Source organism: Mesoplodon bidens (assembly GCF_964165515.1).
Source record: "Mesoplodon bidens genome assembly, chromosome: 15".
Taxonomy (NCBI): domain Eukaryota; kingdom Metazoa; phylum Chordata; class Mammalia; order Artiodactyla; family Ziphiidae; genus Mesoplodon; species Mesoplodon bidens.
Window position 1 is genome coordinate 85,796,393 of NC_138171.1, and position 20,021 is coordinate 85,816,413.

The 20,021-nt window shown below is 42.1% G+C and overlaps 1 protein-coding gene across 1 annotated transcript in view; it reads right to left on the reverse strand.

The window, feature by feature from the left end:
* The window catches only part of SDK1 (sidekick cell adhesion molecule 1), a gene marked incomplete at its 5' end in the record, with an annotated part of 840,176 nt that extends 820,623 nt beyond the window's left edge, over positions 1–19,553 (reverse strand). Inside the window, one exon of the mRNA XM_081255449.1 lies at positions 19,307–19,553. Coding sequence (XP_081111575.1) covers positions 19,307–19,553 — 247 coding nt within the window. The remainder of the gene's footprint in view (positions 1–19,306) is intronic.
* Between the last annotated feature and the right edge of the window lie 468 nt (positions 19,554–20,021).

Genomic DNA, 20,021 nt, shown 5'->3' on the forward strand with positions numbered 1-20,021 from the left:
ACCCTTCAAAGAGGGAAAGGAACAAAGAAAAGAAAGAATAAGGATTGGCAAGGATGTGGGAAAACTCACACATTGCTGGTGAGAATGTAAAATGGTTCAGCCACTCTGGAAAACAATTTGGCAAATATTCAAGAAGTTAAACATAGGATTATCACATGATCCAACAATTCCACTCCTAGGAATATACCCAAAAGAAATGAAAGTACTCAAACACATGTACATACATTTTCATAGCTACATTATTCACAATGGCCAAAAGGTGGAAACGATGCAAATGTCCATCAATGGAAGAATGGATAAACAAATTATGGCACATACATACAACAGATTACTATTTAGCCATAAAAAGAAATGAAGTACCCTGAAAACACTGTTAAGAGAAATAAGCCATATGTAAAAGTTATCATATTGTATGACTCCATTTACATGAAACACCCAGAATAGGTAAATGCATATAGATAGAATGCAGATTAATGGGGAGGGGACAGCTGGGGGGCCCAGGGGTTTGCTACTGCTAATGGGTATGGGTTTCCTTTAGGGGTGATGAAAATGTTTCAGAACTAGGTAGAGGTGGTGACTGCCCAACACTGTGAATGTACTAAATGCCACTGAATTGTTCACTTTTAAATAGCTAATTTTATGTTATGTAAATTTTACCTCAATTTTAAAAATTATCTTTAAAAGAAAGAAGCTAATATGGTTTCCTGTGACAGGGGGAGGTGGCAAACAGGCTGGAGAGCAAGAGTATAAGCAAGACCTCTCTATATACACTCCTACACGGTTTGACCTTTGAATCCTGCTCACAAAGTACTCAAAAACAACTCCATGTTCGTTTTATTAAATCTAAGGTTTAAAAAATAACTTTTGTCACAACATGAAGAGTATTTTTTTGCATAAACTTCTTCAGATACCATAGATCTTTATAATACTTTTTAAAAAATGGCTTTTTTGAGTTCTTCTTAACAACAGGTTCATGATATCCTCACCCGATCGATTCACATTCCTGCGCTGAGCCTCCAGAGCCAGGGGTAGCAGAACAGGCCAAAGCTCACTGCCTGCAGCCTAACCACCCAGGACCCCATCATTAGAACTGCACTGTAAGAAAGCTTACATGTGACAAAGAAATCAACACAAATTAAATGACCCAGGAAAATCAAAGATGATTTTCTAATTCATTTTGACTTTGATTTTGAGGCTTCTAAGCAATCTGTCAAAAAATTCTGTAGTATCATCTTTCTTCCAGATTGTTTTTTAAGATTTTTGAATTTCATAAAAGATTTTTTATGTACAATAAATACTTAATAGTTTTCAAGAGCCTTCAGTAGACATGCTCTGATATATCTGAACATTTTAGCACAGCAAGATATCCCTATACCCTATGTTACGTTAGCAAAAGTTACATTTCAGAAGAAAAACAGAGAAACTTCAAGAACTTTGTGATCTTCTCTGTCAAAGTCTATAGGCTACGTTCAATTTTTATCAAGTACAAGGTTTAAAGGAAGACTGCTTAGGGCTTCCCTGGTGGCGCAGTGGTTGAGAGCCCGCCTGCCGATGAAGGGAACACGGGTTCGTGCCCCCGTCCAGGAACATCCCACATGCCACGGAGCGGCTGGGCCCGTGAGCCATGGCCGCTGAGCCTGCACGTCCGGAGCCTGTGCTCCGCAACGGGAGAGGCCACAACAGTGAGAGGCCCGCGTACCGCAAAAAAAAAAAAAAAAAAAAAAAAAAGTAAGACTGCTTAGCCTTAGCTGATATTTTTAAGCCACACTATTCCTTCAGTACCAAGGTACTAACTGATTTTTCTAACTTCTGAGATCAAAATTATTTTAAACATATTCTGTCAAGTTCAGTACTATATATAAAGTTTGGTCTTATTCTATAAGCATCAAAAGATACATGAAAGGTCTTATTTCCTCTCTTAACAAAGATAAGTAGTTGAAGAAATTCTGTACCTCAAGAAGGACTTATTCTGGGATGGCTGTAATTATTATTTAAACAGAAATTGCTTAAAATATGTAAAACATTTGATAAAAATTTACAAAGACCATAGACTGGCACCACAGATTCAGTTAGATTTCTGATGACTTATTTGTAAAGAACAAAAATTAGTCAAAAGGCTTCCTCTATCTTTAGGGTGTTCATACACCAACCGAGACCCCCCCCCAAAAAAAAATCAATATTACACAAGGCCAGTTTGGGACTTCCCTGGTGGTCCAGTGGTTAAGACTCCATGCTCCCAAGCAGGGGGCATAATGTCGATCCCCAGTCGGGGAGCTAAGATCCCTCATGCTGCACCGCGTGGCCAAAAAAAAAACAGAAAAACAAGGCCAGTTTTTCTAAAGAAGGAATTCTGACACTGAGTGCTAAGCAGCAACCTACAGGAACATGAGTTCTTATTCTGTGTACCAAAAATACCTATCTTCGATTTTACTTGTAGCTTTCTCTATAGAGTCCAAGGTACTGCCTGTAAAGTAAGAAGGTGGGATAGAAGAAAACTTCCAACTGCAAAGGAAGGCAAAGATGTCTGGAGCTAGAACACTAACTCTTCCAGTGTACACGTGCAACTATGAGGGGTGAGGAGGGAGAGAGGGGAAACTGTATGAAGCAGAACCTTCTGGCACTTCTTAAGCCCACACCTCAGAACAGAATGGGGCAGCAGGGAAAATGAACCCGGAGGAACTGCCTCAAAAAGCAGAAGAGTTGTGGCTCTGCCACAGCACACCCTCCACCACTTCTGAGCGAGTCTGAGGTGGGATTCATTTCCTCACTTTCTCAGGAAACGCTGGTGCAGAGTTGAGCCGTCATCTCTTTAAACGTTCAAATTTTCAGAAAAGTAAATGAAAAGAAAAAAGGACTTCTAAGAACGGGACATATCTAGACAAATGGAGGAAATCAGATTTTCAATACAAAGAAACAGTAACAAAAACGAACTCCTTGAACGGAACATCTCAAACGTATTCTCATGTGCCACATTTCTATATATTTCCTTCAGTGATTACAGTTCTACGGCAGAAAGGCTGAGTTGGCAATACACAGACCAAGGACATGCAGACCATCACCAGATACCTTGGGAGTAGGTAACAGATCCTTACTCGTCACCACAGCATATGATAGAAACTCAGTAGGGACGAAAACATTAAGGTGATCAAACAGCACACATATGTATCATCCAAGTAGTGAAAACCTATCAAGGCCAAGAAGCCAGAAAACACAAACTTGAAGAGAGGATAAAAGAAACCTCTCAAATGTAATAAGCCAGCTTGCTTAGGCCACACCAGCCAGTAGGTATAGATGAAATCACACCGACATGAACTAATACCTTTAACTAGCCAGCTAAGGCCCCAGATGCTCTTCCAGATGCTCAACCCCCTTTCCAGGGGTTCCAGAATTCCCGGGTGCACCAATCCTGAGTCCTCCAAGCATCACAGCTTGGCAGACCGCATCAAGTGAGACTCACACCTACCCTGTGGGAAACGGTGGGGCTTCCCACAGCTAGACTGCTTATACCCTGAAGCAGAACATTAAAACAGCTCAGTAAGATAGCTCACCTAGTTTCTGCACACCAAATTTTTTTATTTTTTTTAAACACACCACACCCTGCGTACTATTCCCCATGAGGACCCACCACCTCTGACTTATCCTGACAGTTTTTAATGAACAATGTGTCACTGCACCCCCCCACCCATGCACACACACGCCCCCTCATAATTAGCCCCGTGGACCAGCCTCCTAGGGCCGCTTCCAGACAGGCCCACAGTTGAAGTGCTCCTGTGGCATCTTGGGCCCACACTTAATACTCTCTGCCAAATGCCATCTGTATCCAAATCTCATTTCTACCCCAGCTGAAATCCCAACCACAAAAAGAATCATCCTGTCTAGTGACTTGACTAAATTTGATTGCCAATATTCAATTCATTCCAGAGTATCATCAACAGAAATATTTCTTCTCTGTTGAGGTTGATACTAAACCATAACTGATGGTACCCAATGCAACGGCAGGAGGATATGATCGGTCAGTAAAGTCATCAATGAGCCAAGAAACCTCAAAAGTAAAAGAATATTATTTATTGGGGAGAGGGTGAGGAGGGAAGAAGGAGAGACTATAAACAATAGACTGGAAGAAAAGGACAACCAAGGTAAGTTATGAGGTCAAGAAACATGTAATGCCTTCTGTGTATTTTATTTTAGCTAAGGAAGGAGAAACACATCAGGGGTTCATTTGATCTGATAAATTCATGAACCTAATAGCAGCTATGATTTATTAAGCAAGACACTGGGCTAAATGTTTTACATACATTATCTCTTCTAATCCTTACAAAAACCTTGTGAAGAGATATTAACTATTCATTTTATAAATGAGCAACTGAAACAGACAGGTTCTGTAACTTGCCCAAGGTCACACAGCTTATAAATGGCAGAGCCACGATTTGAACCCAGCTCTAAGACTCAAGACACCATCATGTTATAATGCCAATACACCACAGCCAATGGCTTAAAAGCACATTTTCTATGTACGTATTTAAAAATGAGATATATCTGTATTTGCCAATACAAAATGATATCTAAGATACATTGTGAAGTGAAAAAAGAACTATGCTGAGGGCAGTCTCCCAAGTATGTAACAGTATGCTACCATCTGTATAAAGCTAAAGGATATATGTATATGGTTGCATTACACATATCACTGAAAGAATACTCAAAACAGCGAACAGGGATGACCTCAAGTAGAAAGGACCAGGGGAATGAGGATCAGGAAAGTAGATCCCTTTCATACATATACTGTGGTATGATACAACTTTTCAACCCACTCATGTATTTTTTCATAGAGAGTAAGCGCTACATAATAAAATATAACTGTAGACGAAAATCCTGTCATGAAAGGATACCTTAAGCCTCCCTGCTTACCAAAGCTAAATAAAATAAAGAGGCTTAAGAACTACAAAGGCACATCTATTTTAATAAAGCATCTTTTCTAGATGTTTCCACAAGGAAAGGGTACCTATTAACACTGCTCACATCCTAAATGTGGACCACACATGTTGCCACCCATAGAAAGAAATGCTGGTGAACATGGGAGGAGAGACTGTTGGTAGGAAACCGTGGTGAGGAAGGGAAGAACAACGGCCACTCAGAAACAGTAAGTCAAGAGAGACGGGACTAGGCAGAGGCAAGCCCACTCCTGACGGGCCCAGGGAAGCACAGCCAGAGAATGAAGCCAAGATAAAGGCACATAAGCACCTTCAGCAAGGTAAGGGAAAGGCATGCTCACTTCCCAATCAGCCTGGAAAGTGGTAAGATGAAAACAAGATCAAAACATGCAGAGACCAATCCCCTTTGTTGTAATTCAAAGAATAATACTCCCATTCAGAATCAATATATGTTTCTTTGCTTGTCTTGAAATATTTACTTTTGGAACTTCTACAATTTTTTTTATTTATAATACAATTCAAAATTATTGGCAGTGCTTATTAAGCCCTCCCATTTTAAAAGGTTTGGATATTGTTTGCTCGAAGAAAAAGCGAGTCTGGCTAGCTTAAGCAAAAGGGAGACATACTGGGAAACAGACTTGAGGAAAAGCTGACCATCCACACTTCGGGATCGGCAAGAACCAGAGAAGCTCTGAGGCTGCAGGATTTGTAGAATTCCACGAAAACAAGCCAAGAGATGACACAGCAGAGAAATGGCACCCTGCTGTGTGCCAGGGTCATTCTTAGAAGATGGCATCTTTTGTACACTATTGCATTCATTCATACATAATACTCTCCTAATTTGCATTTACATCATATTTAATATAAATTTATTAATAATTCATAATTTATGTAAAACACAAATTTAAAATCACTAATTTTCATTTATAAACTACATGCTTCAAAATTTTTGTACATATTATCATTAAAACTTGAAGTTATCAAATTTATTTGATATCAGAGTTGTTATTGGGAGAATGTGACACCAGAATCATAAAACAAAGATTAAACAGCACTAACTAAAAATCGATGGTACGAATGTGTTTATCAACCCATCTTTCAAAGGAGTTTCTGTTCTTACAATGAGCCTGTATTTTAGATACTACATGCCTTTTTCAAGTAGATGAACAAAATAAGGCCCAAAACAGTAATTTAAGTTTCCTCAAACAGAAAAAAAAACACCGAAATCTCAAGTCCCCATTACTGCAATCTCAGCCTGAACCACTAAACTACTTAAATACCATATTCCTCCTAAAATCCACTAATATCACATTATGGTAAATAACAATTGCTTTCACAATTTTTTAAAAGTTATAAATGCTTGTTGTTTGAAACCTAGAACTTTCAGAAAAAAAAAATTTCCCGTAACACAGAGATAAGCGCTTTAAGCAGGCTGGTCTATTCCTTCAACCATACTTGCTGCATATATTATAAAACAGTAATCTCTTATCCATTTCTGACTTAAAATTATATCCCCATTACTTTTTTAATCTATTACACTTTTCAAAAGCAATCTAAGCCCATTACAGAAAATCAGAAATTAGAGAAAAGGAAAAAAAGTCACCAAGAAACAGCTGCTATCAATATCCTGGCGCATCGCCTCCCAGACCCTTTTCTATTGACCTATATACGGATGACCCTATGTCAGAAACTTCCCACCACATGTGCTCATGTCACACACAATGGGCAGCACAGTGTATGGACCAAGAGCAGGGGCTCTAGAGTCAGCCAGCACTGCACTGAAAGCCCAGCTGCACCACTTACTAAGTAGGTGACCTTCAACTCTCTGTACCACAATTTCCTCATCTATAAAATAGGGTTGTCACAAGATCATAAGATACTGCATACAAAGACCCTAGCCCAGTGCCTGATGCATGAGAAGCACTCAATAAAGAGACTATTATACTGTACAAACCATGCTATAACCTCATTTTTCATCTAATATATTCTGAACAGCCTTCCATGTCAATTAGATCCACTTCTACAACATCTTTTTAATACCAGCATAGTACAGTAGTTTTCTCATGTGCTACATCAGCCACTAGAAAAGATGTCAGAAAAATTCAGATCCTCACCACTTTGGTCAGTGTCACCTGCTGCTAACTCTTACACGCAGGGCAGAGGACTCCAACCAAACCAACTTGTCCCCTAAAAGGGGGGAATGGGAGTCAGAGCAGGTTAAGACTCCCAGTGTTTCCTCAATAGTTGATTTGGGAGAAGTCACAGGGCAAATGGGGTTTGGCTGTTTGTGGGGTTTTTTTTAATGTTTTTTATTGTCAATAGTATCTATGATGAAATTCAGTTTATTTACCCAAGAAAGAGCAAGTTTTAATGCAAAGAACTGTAGTTTTAAAAAACCCTCTTAAGCTGTATTTTCAGGTAATAAAATGCTAAACTGTAGATTTTAAATCGCTACAAAGTATCCATCTAAATAGAAGCATACCACAACTTATATTTCACACCTTTGATCCTACAGAGAACAGCAAACTTAGAGATGCAGATGACCGTTGTCTAACTATACTACTGTGATACTAGATTTAAGTAATTTCCAAAGTCCAGGAGTTGGTCAAAAACAACTAGCCAATCATATCAAGTTGACACAAAACGGCAAACGTCTACATTCTCATCTGCCATTTATCCTCATCCGTTGAGCTTTTTCGTATCTTAACCACTGTCCTCCCTCAATATGTATGCTTTCCCTCAAATGTTGTTAAACGTAGCTTATTTTACCCTTGTGCACTGAATCTCTGATAGCTAAGATCCAAGTCCTATTTTTTCCACAGCTAAGAGCCCAATTCGGAATGTAAAGGAGGTCACTTTGGAATGTGCTGGCTAAACATGAAGGTCTTGATATTTGGTTCTACCTGCAGGAATCTTGTTATTATCTAGACAATGAATTCCTCACTCCTATTGCTCAGTTTCTTTTACCTGAATCCTTCATCTTTGCGTTCCCAAGTGCTAAGCCGAATCCCCAGACTCTAACGTGGCCTGCCTACTTGTAGCCCTACTAGGATTCTGTTTAAGCTGATCTCCTAGGTTCTGAACCCTCTGTCAGCACTTCACTATTTGTATTTCACTCCTTCCTTCGACTTTCAATTTCTTTCGTCCTGAAATCTTTTAGTAGTTCCTTCAGCAAAAGTCTACAAGTGATCAACTTTGTCTTTATCGACAAAGCTTTCATTTCACTTTTACTCTTGAATATTACTTCATATGGATACAGAATGCCAGGCTGATGTTTGTTTCTCCCCCAAAGCATTTTGTAGATATTATTCTATCATCTTCTGCTACCAACAAAATGTCTTCCAGATATTTAGACAATGACTTTCTGCAGGTTGCTTCTGTCTTGTTTCCAATGTTTCATGTACAATGTGTCTGGGTGTGGATTTGTTTTTATTTATCCTGCTTGGGTTCACTGTGCTTCTTGGACCTAAGAACTCAAGCCTTGCGTTTATTATGGAAAACTGTCAACCATTTGGAGAGTATCTCTCCCACTCTATTTCCTCTTTCAGGAAGCTCACAGAAATCGGTAACGGTGAACTTTCTCACACTAAAGTTCATGGGTCTTATCCACTCATTTTCCACCTCTATCTCTCAGTACTGAATCATAAGCAATTTCCTCAGAACTCCTCAAAGATCAATAGTTTTCTCTTCATTTATATCCACTCAGCTGTTTAACCTGTCCATTGAGGTTACTTGAGGTTTCTAGAAATTCTATTTGGTTCCTTTCCAAATCCATGTGTTCTTTTTACAACCTGTGATGTTTTTTCATTGCAGTCTTACCCCTTTTATCTCTAGTAATTTTAACCAAGTGACTTCTGTCCTATGTCCCAGGAGCACCTTTCTCCTATTTACAACATCTGCCAAAGCTCCTCCATAGTGATTCATTTCCTCATGTGGCTGCAATGTTTTATTGCAAGTTCACCCTTAGCATGAGCTGTTTCTTCTATTAGAGTCCCCAGACTCATCTGCTCTGCAGGACAGGTGTACACTTACGTCTGAGGGCTCCACTGGCTCCCATAGCTCTGGACCAGATTTTGTGCTAATTTCTTAGCTTGAGGGTTAGTTGCACTGTAAGAAGTGTTAAATTTTAACCTACCGCCAGTGTGAGGTACACCTTTTCTCTTTTCTTATTCCTAATTATGCACAGCCCCAGGAGGATAGCACGTTTCTCTGCACTCCCTCAGACCAGTGGGCAAGGCTTTTCTAGTCTTCTTTTCACAGACGGGACAGCTTCAAGATTTTGTACAGGAGGACAGCAACTCCACCTTCCTTCTTTACACAGACCTAAGACCACGTCTCCTGTTTCTTCATGAGACCCTCAGGTCCATGTCCTTGGGGCCTATACCCAGATCTGAAACCACCACAGGCCTTGAGTTCCCAATTACAGCCTCGCTTTGAATTCTCTTTTCACCTGTGGTACCTGGGCTTTCCTGGTTTATCAGGCTCAGGAATGCTTTTGCTTTTCCTTGTTCTATTTTGTCCGCAGTTTCAATGCGTCTGCAGCAGGGTGGGAGTGGAAGGCCTCTCTAACAGTTCTGGCAGCAGTGTCACTAGAAGGCTCCAGGAGTTGCAGAATAGGAAATTGTGAAATGATCACTTCAGAGAATCGTGATGATTACTCACAATTTTGCCAGATGACAACAGCCCATATTTTTTTCAGTCTCGAGAACAGTTTTTAAATTGTTTTTAAAATATTCCCGAGATATTTCAAGATCATTTTGTCACTACACACTTCAAATGCCTTCATCGTTCTTTTCTTGAGAATTTTAACAGCATGAGAAAAATGCCTGGTGACTCCATTTTCTCACTAACCATTAATTCTCTAATCAACTTCAATCTGCTTTATAGTCCTACAACTCTAGTGAAATTATACTAAAAAGGATCAACATTTACCACCTTATCAACAAATCCAAGGGCCTTTCCTTGGTCCTCATATCAAATTCACTCTCATCAATCCAATCTCTTCCTCCTTCAATTTATCCAGTAAGTCAATGCCACATTAACATGACTACACATCAACTGTTCACACTCCCCATTCTGTCCTAGTGGCTTATTAGTACCTAGTACTATGAGAAAAGACAAAATGAATGAGGCATGATTCCTGTTCACAAAAGTGTAAACAACGATACCACCACCTAACACTTACTAAGATACATACTATGTACTTGGTAAGGTGCTACATACCTTATCTGTGATCGTATCAACTGATCCTCAGAATAGCTATATGAAGTAGGTACAATTATTAAGAAGGTAAAATTGTACAATTATACTTCAGGGATGAGAAATAATGCCTAAAGAAGATTAAGTAGCCCACCCAAGGAAGCACAGCTAGCTTTTATGACTCAGTTTTATTTTATGCCAAGCTCATCCTCTTAAACATGCTACACTATCTCCACAAGTATTTATACCAAAAGCCCAGGTTGCAAACCTCATATAGCCAAACATCTTCTTGACAGGTCTCCCTGGATGCCTCAAAGGTACCTCACATTAATACATTCAAAACCAAAATCATGATCTTGCTGCCCAAACTGAGGTGGTCTAACCTCAGTGGATGACTCCCCTAATCAACCAGTCATGCAAGTCAGAAGCCTGGATACCACCCGTGACATATTCTCACTCACCCTCCACATCCAACCTACTGCCAAGTCCTGTCCATCTTTTCCCGTCTCTCTCCCTACCCATCCGCCCTCCTCTCTCCACCTCCAACCCTACCACCCTGGCTCAAGCTACTACTTTCTCTCAACAGATATCACAGTTTAACTTGTCTACAGTTATTCTGGTTTCTACCAACCCCTTCTCAATTTTGCAACCAAAGTGTTCTTTTCTTCTCAAGATAATGCTTTTAAAATGCAAACCTGACCATTTCACAAATTTCACAACCAAAGCTTTAAGTCAATCTTTATTTCAGGATTTGAAGCAATAGAAATGTAAAGACTGGCAATAGCCCCATTTTAGTCACAAAGAGAAAGGCAATTTCAGTGAGAGTCAAGAAGGACCCCAACACAGGAACAGAAGCAGAGATGATGACAAAGAGGACAGCACCTGAGAGGTTTCAAATACTTGGCTCTAGTTATCCCTGAGATGGAGCTGAATCCTACACCTGCCAAGTTTCAAAGTATTCTTCTTGTTACACTGATACCCCAAGATGCCTCTAATAAAATCTTTTTTTTAAAAAACGTCATTCAGACTAAATTTCTAGTTTGCAACCAAGAGAGTCTTAGCAAAGGGAGGGGGGGGAAACACCTTAGAAGAGCCAAGAAGACACACTTAGAAAAAAGGGACATACCTACACGGCAAAAGTAAAACAAATTCCACATAAAGTAAAAATACCTTTGGCCAGAAAATATATAAATATGTTCAATGTTTGTAAACTCATGTATCTCCTCCTTTTAAAGGTGTTACATAAAATGCTGGAGGGTAAGAGCCATGTTTTATGTTCTGCAAATCATCACAGCTTACTGTAGAGCTAAATGCTGAATTAAAAATTAGTAGTAAAAGCATGACTGTACGATAACATAAATCATAAAGTTGCATCCTTGGAAACCCACTCCCTCTGGGAACAGTTTATACATGCACTCATGTAAATAAAATGTCTTTTTCTAGTAATACTTTACCACTACTCTATTTCCTGGTTGTGATTTCCATTGTAAGGTATTACAAACTCACCTTGCTCATAGACAAGAATTTTATACATTGCATGAAGTGCTGAAAAGCAGTGTACCATGGACAGGGGAAAAAAATAGCTATGGAAACTAGGGATTACATCCTATATAAATACTTTTTCTGTTGCCATCTGGTGGTTCATGTATTAAATCAACACTGACACTCATTGTACAGAAGGGCTCAGTCCACAAAATTAAAACCTCCTATTCTTTTTACATCACATTTAACACCTACGGGGAAGGCAAGAAAGAACTGACCTTCGCTTTGAAAATAGTCCCTCTTTCACGAAACCATAAATACACACACAAAATTAAGGATCACACTTAAGAGAAAAACCCACAGACACCTGTGGATATAATCATCCTTATCTACATATGAATAGGTTATACCTATGTGATATAAGCTATGATATCCCTCCTTACCCCAAATCTAACTTCTTCCGTACTAGCCTGCTTGGTTTGGTAAAATTCTTTTTATTTTATTTTATTTATTATTTTTTTTTTTTGCGGTATGCGGGCCTCTCACTGTTGTGGCCTCTCCCGTTGCGGAGCACAGGCTCCGGACGCACAGGCTCAGCGGCCATGGCTCACGGGCCCAGCTGCTCCGTGGCATGTGGGATCTTCCCGGACCGGGGCACGAACCCGTGTCCCCTGCATCGTCAGGCGGACTCTCAACCACTGCGCCACCAGGGAAGCCCTGGTAAAATTCTTAATAAAGGCAACTAACAGCACTCTGAGCAGCCATACTCCTCTTCCAGTTGCCACAGTCATTCTCTAGTTACCTCCCTGTATTCTTTTTCTTGGAGAGATCATTCATCTTCATAAAAATCAAGCTTACATATTTGAGAGCTTCCAAAACTCTCACAATAAAGAATCACGTCTAGAATACAGAGTAGAGTTCTGAAAGGGAGAAAAGGCAACAAAACATTGCACCAAAGGCTAAATTTATCTATGTAATAATATGGGCCCAGGAGTCCAATTCTCTAAACTCCACATCTCCAAAGTTAAACACACACATGCACACACAAACACCAAACCCCAAAACACTGCAGAAACTACAGTCTTAGCTCATGTTCAACAAGCTCATCTCCAAAAATCAGTAAATTAATAGATTTACCTGGCTGACATATTTGTTATCAAGAAATTGGATCATTTAATTGATAGCTGTTACCTTCACTAGACATTGTCTGTGTATCAACAGAGTGGCAGCTAAGCCTGTAAAAGTGAAAAGTAATTACTCTGTTAATTTTGAGGACCTTCTGATTTACTGAAAGTCCCTAATGAAGACAATTAACCAACATAACATTAGGTTGCGTCCAGAAACATCAAGAGAACACCACCTACTAATCTCTTCGATTACTGGTCACTGTCCAGTAAACATAAACATTCTCATATCACGATTTCATATCTTCTAAAATTTCTTATTGCATTAAGTACCTCCTAGATTTCAATTAGCCTTGCCCTTTCCCTTCCAGCCGTTTAAATAAATAAGCATCTTGCATTTTAAAGAAATTTATTCCCCAAACTTCAGGCTTACACTGATAAATTACGGCACTAATTCATTTTACAGAACCTAACATTTTGAGCATGAACCACTTTCAGGCTAGAGTAAATATATCATGTGTAAGATGGCAGCCCCTAAGGAGAAATGTTATACTGCATCTTCGTTGTTTTCAACATTGTAAATATCACGGTAAAAGTAAAATGAAGAGAATCAGGTTCTAAGAGCCGAGACATATGGAGTTATAGAATCACCAGACAGAAGACACAGAGAGTTTGGTGAAGGGCAGAAAGGATATGACAAAATACAGATCAAAGAATCAGAGCAGAATGATTTTGAAGATCTAGTCTAACCCCCAACTTTTACAGTTGAGAAAAATCAACTCAGAAGCTAACAGACCTGCTTATATTGCAAGTTAGTTACAGAATAAAATCGAAACCAGGTCTAGTAACACTTATCCCAATGCCTCTTTCATTCACCTCATCCCTGTTTCTAGAAAAGCTTTGTAAACATTCTCATTCCCAGAACACCTACAGGAGACCCTGGGGACGGGACGCCTGGAGCCAGGCTAAGGCAGTGAGTCTCTGGCTTTAGAAGCTGCCTGCCAGAAGCCATACCACCTAAATACTAGAAGAGCAAACAGAGAAACAAGAGTTCCTGAAGCAGTGCTCCCCTACATTTTTAATTTTTGTATTTGGATATGGTAAGAATAGTGTTAACATAATGAAGCTGTAAGACTAATAATAATGTATTTCTCCAGAACAGGTCTCAGGTATGGGATCAATAACTGGCAGGTAGGTATCTATCAAACTATGACAGACTTTGGTAGTTCAGGGAATCATTAAAAAACATAAGACTAATTTCTATGCGTTACTCCAAAAGGATGGCACGAGGTGCTATCACTGTAGTCCCAGATGACAAAATATGTTCTCTCTTGGGATCATAGGTACAAATATTTATAATGTTTTATTAAGAGATTTACAAACTGAGAAATTTTAAGAAAATGCCTTAAAGAACTGATGAAGTCAAATTACTAATTAGAATGAAAGAGACTACACGTATTAAAATGCTCAGTTACATTAGGTAAAAATGTACCATCGCTTACTGTATTAACCAGATCATAAAACTTATATCGACACCTTTACTTTTTTTTTTTTTTTAAAGATAATTCTACTTTAACTCCTCTTTATACTATAACCTTCAACCTGATTTTCATTCCCCACCCTCAGTTTTACTCAACTTTCATTGATTTGGACTTAAACGGTGTACTCTTAAAACTGCTGTTTTTACTTCTTAGAGAAATTTAAGTCATGACCTAGGCAAAATCCAGCTTCTGAGTTTTCACTCTGCGTCTGCTCCATCCTCTAGATTCAGTCAACAGACATTATGGTCTCTGACCTCAGGGACACCTGGAGGAAGGGCCTGAGTCTCCCAACAAAAACAATACAAGGACTCTTAAGAAAGGATAGAATATAAAGGCAACTGGGAGGTAGAATTTAACTACAATATCTTGTTTGATTCCACTCCATCACCTGGCTTAACTTTTCAGAGTGACTTTGTTTTACTCCAATATTTGACGACAAAGGAAACTTCCTAGCTAGATATAATCCCAATATAGAGCTAAACTTAACTCTCGTTAGATAAAATGCATGTTAACAAAAGATCAGTACCTTACAAACCCCACCTCTCTATTTCCATTTAGAGGACTTATGCATGTACTTGAGTGAGGATAAAAGAACTTTCCAAGTGCTCTTCAAAGAAGTGGTTAGTATGCTCCTAGTGGTCAATTCTGGGGACTTCAAATCTGCCAACTGACTGCCACAACCACATTCTCAGTTGCAATTTGACATTTACATTATGAGAAAAAAAAAATTCTTCAAAAAGAAAAACCAAAAGGACAAGTGATTTTCTAATGGGAGAGGGATAGTTATATGCAGGGGGCTGTGCATATTCTTCTGTATTTTCCAAATTGTTTAACGTAATTTTTATTGTTTTACGGTAACAGTAAATTAGGTGACCCAAACCTTGAGGTCATGTAACTCAATACAGCAGTTGGAAAACATCAGCTGCCATCTTCCCCCTGGTATTGATCAGATTGCTCTCCCTCCCCATATAAAGCCACAGGCTGCATGGGAGACACTGCAGCCCACTGGTTATGAGCATAAACTGTGGATTAGTCAGCCTGCTTTCCAGTCTGCTTCCACCACTAGTCCTGAGGCCTCAAGCGAATTAGTTAACAGTTCAGTACCTCAGTTTCCTCACAGGTAAAATGAGTAAAAAATGCTACTTGCCTCTCAGGGGTTGTTGTGACGAGTAAATGAGCCTACCTGTAACGCACTTAGTGTGTGGCACGTAATAAGGGCTCAGTAAAGGTGAGGTACAGGTGGCCATACATAAGACTGCAGAGAGGGTGATAATCGCTTATTGTCAGATTTACAAGACGGTTACCAACCAAGCAGCCAGCTGCCATCTGTTAAACAGGCAGTGATCTAATAAACTTTAATCAGTAAGTACCTGAACACTTACTAAGTGTAGTACTCTCTATGAAGACTCTCTAGTGAAGCTGCCAGCCTGGAACTCAAGTTCCACTTGAAACTCAAATTACAAAGATGTGAGGAGAAGGGGGTCTAGGGGTAAGAGGAACAGGGGAAACAAACCACTTCAGGGAGAATGGGAAGCAACGAGGGCCCAAAAGGAAGCTAGATTTGTACTGAACCCAATTAGCACTGTTTTGAGATTTCTCCAGCAAACCAGTGGCAGAGAAGCCTAATTAGTAGACCTTACTCAAGGCTGAGATCGGCCCAAGAAGAGGGATCCAGGTAGGAGTCCAGGTCACAGCAAGTCAGGCTAAAGATGACAGAGAATTGGGTGAGATTATGGGATTGGCCAACAAGGATAAAAGTGTAACACCAAGATACAAGAATCACATGTGGAGTTTTTAAATGCACAAATTCTCCCTCCAAAGACCTCCAGGTTGGAAGCAGAGCCCAGATGAGTGTATTTTTAAATTGCCCTGGTGATGCTGATGCAAACCCCAGACTAGCACAAAGCAGGAGCTCAACAATGTCAGTAGGAATAAATAGAATGAGCGACTGAAAAGCTAATTAAGTCTGGAAGAAATTTCAAAGTTTGAGATCATGAACATGGAACAAGTGAAAATCAGCTTGAAGTGCAGAAAGCTCACTGGAATTGGGGGCAGGGGGGGGAGGTACACACACTATAGAACCACAAGACCAGCCAGAAACAAGGTTAAAAGAAAAACCAAGTCATGTGATCTTACGTAAAACGGATTACAGCAATGGTTCTCAAACTTGGCTGAACACTGGAACCACCTGAGGAGTTTTTAAATCTCCTGATGCCCAGGTCAAACCGCAGGTCAATTAAAACCAATTCTGGGAATGAGATCCAAGCTTCGGTATTGTTTAGAGCTCCCAGGTGATTCGAATGTGCAAATACGTTTGAGAAACACTGGGAAAGAGAGGGTCCAGGAAATCAGCAGGTGAAGGGAATGAGGAAAATCCAGGCAATCCAAGTCAGTGGTTCTCAAACTCTGGTGTGTATCAGAATCACCTGGAAGCAAGCTCATTTCTTCCATGTGGCTCACTGAAGAACAAAAGGACCTGGCCCTCTACAGGTTCCCCCAATTCCCCAGGTAATTCTGATACACACCAAAGTTGCAGAACCATGGTTCCAAGTGGCTAGAAATAACTCCAAAGGAGAAACTAAGAACTATGAACCACCCCAAGCAGTAACTGAGAGCGTTCCCACCCCTCTGCACCTGATGAATACAACCTTAACACGAGGCTGTACTGAACATGACCAGAATCAATACACCTGTAAAGGTCCAGCAGTAAAGCTAAGGCACCACAGGTCTCACACACGACACTTGCAACGCTGCCATCCTTCGCCTCAAAAGGCACCTTCTACAACACTCACGTCTGGATCCTAGTGGACAACATACCGAAAGCATGCGTTGCCACCTGCCTTTCACAATTAGAAAGCAATCTAGAAAAGTTACAAACACACTAATAAGCAGAGTATATAATTCAAATTCCTATTACCTTGTAAAAAGAAACCCAGGACTATTAAAGTTACATTGGGAAGACGTGAACCTGTTTCACTAATGGTCAATCACGCACTCTGCTTATAACTTGGGCTATGTAACTCTACGTAGCTTTTACTGGTTAATATTGCACTTATTTTCTCTCAAGATATCATGACCAAGCCTAGCCACATGAAACGCCATTAGAAGGAAACACTTAAAGAGAAATTAGGAATTGCTTCACCTAGCTACATAGTAATATAATACTTATGACCAGTTCCAACCAAGTGGTAGGTATTCCATTTAGAATGTTACATTTTATCTAATAAGATTCAAGAGAATACTTCCCCATGCATATGACCAACTCATCGTCCCATCAGAAATCTCTATAGCAGCACCGGAGTTTTCAAGATACATGAGCTTTTGTCAAATGGTGACATCTCCCCTGTAATATGAATTTTCAATATAATATAAAAAATGATGGATATATGACACATTTCACAGAGAACAGAAACCTGTCAATGAATTTAGAATGTTACAACCTATTTGAAATTTTACACTAAAAGATCTGTTCACTCTTTAAACCATGTAAATGTAAAATAGGTACCCATGTTTTATACTGGTAACAAAGAATAAAATACTCCTGCCTAACAAAGTTTGTTGCCTTAGTACTTTTTTAAAATTAATTTTCATTAACACTACAATTGTAGAAAGCAACAAGCCAGACAGCCTTCAAACTGATAAAAAGTTGAAATCTGCATAATATACTTCAAAACAAAGCCAGATTTTTTCCCCACCATTTGAATTTGTGCACTAATCTTTAGATGTATAAATGTACAGGGCTTACTGCAAAGTGCAAGTCACTGTTTTAGAAAAAAACAAAACAGGAAAACTTAATAAACACCCTTTTCTATCTTAAAGGTCATCCCTAAGTGATTTAGATTTCTTCATTTGAACCTGGCTTCTCTGGCAATCTACAGATCCCATTTTACAAAACGACTTAATGCTTTTCTACCAAAGTCTGTCATTAAGCAAAAAAGCACAAATAAGCGAAACGAAAATTTTCCAAGTAATGGAGGAAAGTTAAATTAACCAGAAATATGGCAATTTGTTTCCATGTATCAAAACATGAAAGCGGGCGCTTAGGGAGAGGGCGGGAAGGACCTCAGTGCACATCGATTAGGTTAACACTAACAAAAGAAGGATGAGTTATCTGTTAAACTATCGATGACAGTTTTGAGCTCAGACCTTTAAGATGTGATTCCATTTAAATCATTATCCGTCGCTACACACACATCACCTTCCCTGGACACTGAACACGGCTAATTTCAGTTTAGGGCTCCCATCTGCCGTCCACCTGTCTCATTCCATGTCCCACAACACTAAGGACCACCAAAGCCAATTCCCCTGAAGCTGCCCACGCAGGTACACGCATCTTAAAAGACCGCACCAAAAGGACGCGTGGAGCTAGCTACTTCCACCTTTTCGCCCCTTGCTTTCACCTTTTTTCTTTCCAGACAAGCAAACTTCAGCGAGGAGGTATGCTCAGAGGCAGGGGGTACGTGCCGGGTCGTTAAAAGAACCCAGATTTGGGGGACAGCTAGGCTCGGGAGAGATGCCACCTCCCTTTTCAAACGGCCATTTGGCACCGGCAGAGGGGCAGCACCCACTCAGAAACCAGCACCGACGCAACAGAAACCACAGGGGGGCGGGGGGCAAAGCCTAGGGGAGAGGCCGCGGGCACCCAAAGTTCTGCTCTAGCAACTGCCGGGCTCCCCCTGGGGTCAGGCACCGGACCGGAGAGATGCGAGGTCTGGGACAGCGGCTCCAGGTGCCCGGCACCTGGAACCCGACGAGAGTCAGCCACTGAGCCCGCAGAGGAACGGCGGGCTCCCAACTCGGAGGCTCGGCGCCCGGCTCCGCTCAGGTCCAGCGAGCGGCGCGAGCGGCACGCGGGCGCGCCTCCCCGCGTCCGCCCCGCTCCCCGGCCCGCGTCCGCCCCGCTCCCGGTCCCCGTCCGCCCCGCTCCCCGGCCCGCGTCCGCCCAGCTCCCGGCCCCCGTCCGCCCCGCTCCCCGGCCCGCGTCCGCCCAGCTCCCGGCCCCCGTCCGCCCCGCTCCCCGGCCCGCGCCTACCTTGAGCCAGAGCCCGGAGCAAGTGCAGCTGCAGCGCCGCGAGCGCCCACCACCCGCGCCGCCGGCCCGCGCTCAACTTTGTCGCTGGCCTCCCGGCGCGCTCCCCCTCGTCCTCGCCGGGGCTCCCGGGCGCCGCGCGGGCTCCCCGGGACCGCAGCCGCCGCCGCTCGGGGCTAGGCAGGGACCCCCGCAGCCGCCCGGAGCCCGCCGCGCCGCCGCCGGCCGCCAGCCGTACACCCCCGGCCATGCCGAGGAGCCGCCGCCCCCGGCCCCGGCCTCGGGCCCCGTGAGCGGGACGGCGGGCGGTGGCCTCCCGGCCGGGCGGCCAAATACGAGGGGCGCCGGGCGCTGAGGGGAGCGACGGGAGAGAAGTTGTCAGCGGGGAGATGACAACCTGTCACGCCGCCCCCGCGGCCGGAGCGCCCTGGCCGTGCCGCGTCTCAAGAAGGGTCGGGCGGGCGCTGAGGAGACGCCGCCGCCCCCGCCGCGCGCGGAGGAGAAAGTGCACCCTCCCGCCCGCGCGCCGCCGCTCGCCCGCCGCCGCCGCGCCCCATTCACAGCCCGGCCGCACGCGCCGCCCGCCCGCGCCCGCCGCCGCCGCTGATTGGCCGAGGGGAGGTGGCTAGCGGGCCCCCCCCACGTCCCGCCCCCACGCCCTCGACTGTTTTCAAACTCGCCGCGCCCGCCCGCCTGGAATTTAGCGCCGGGCCCCGGC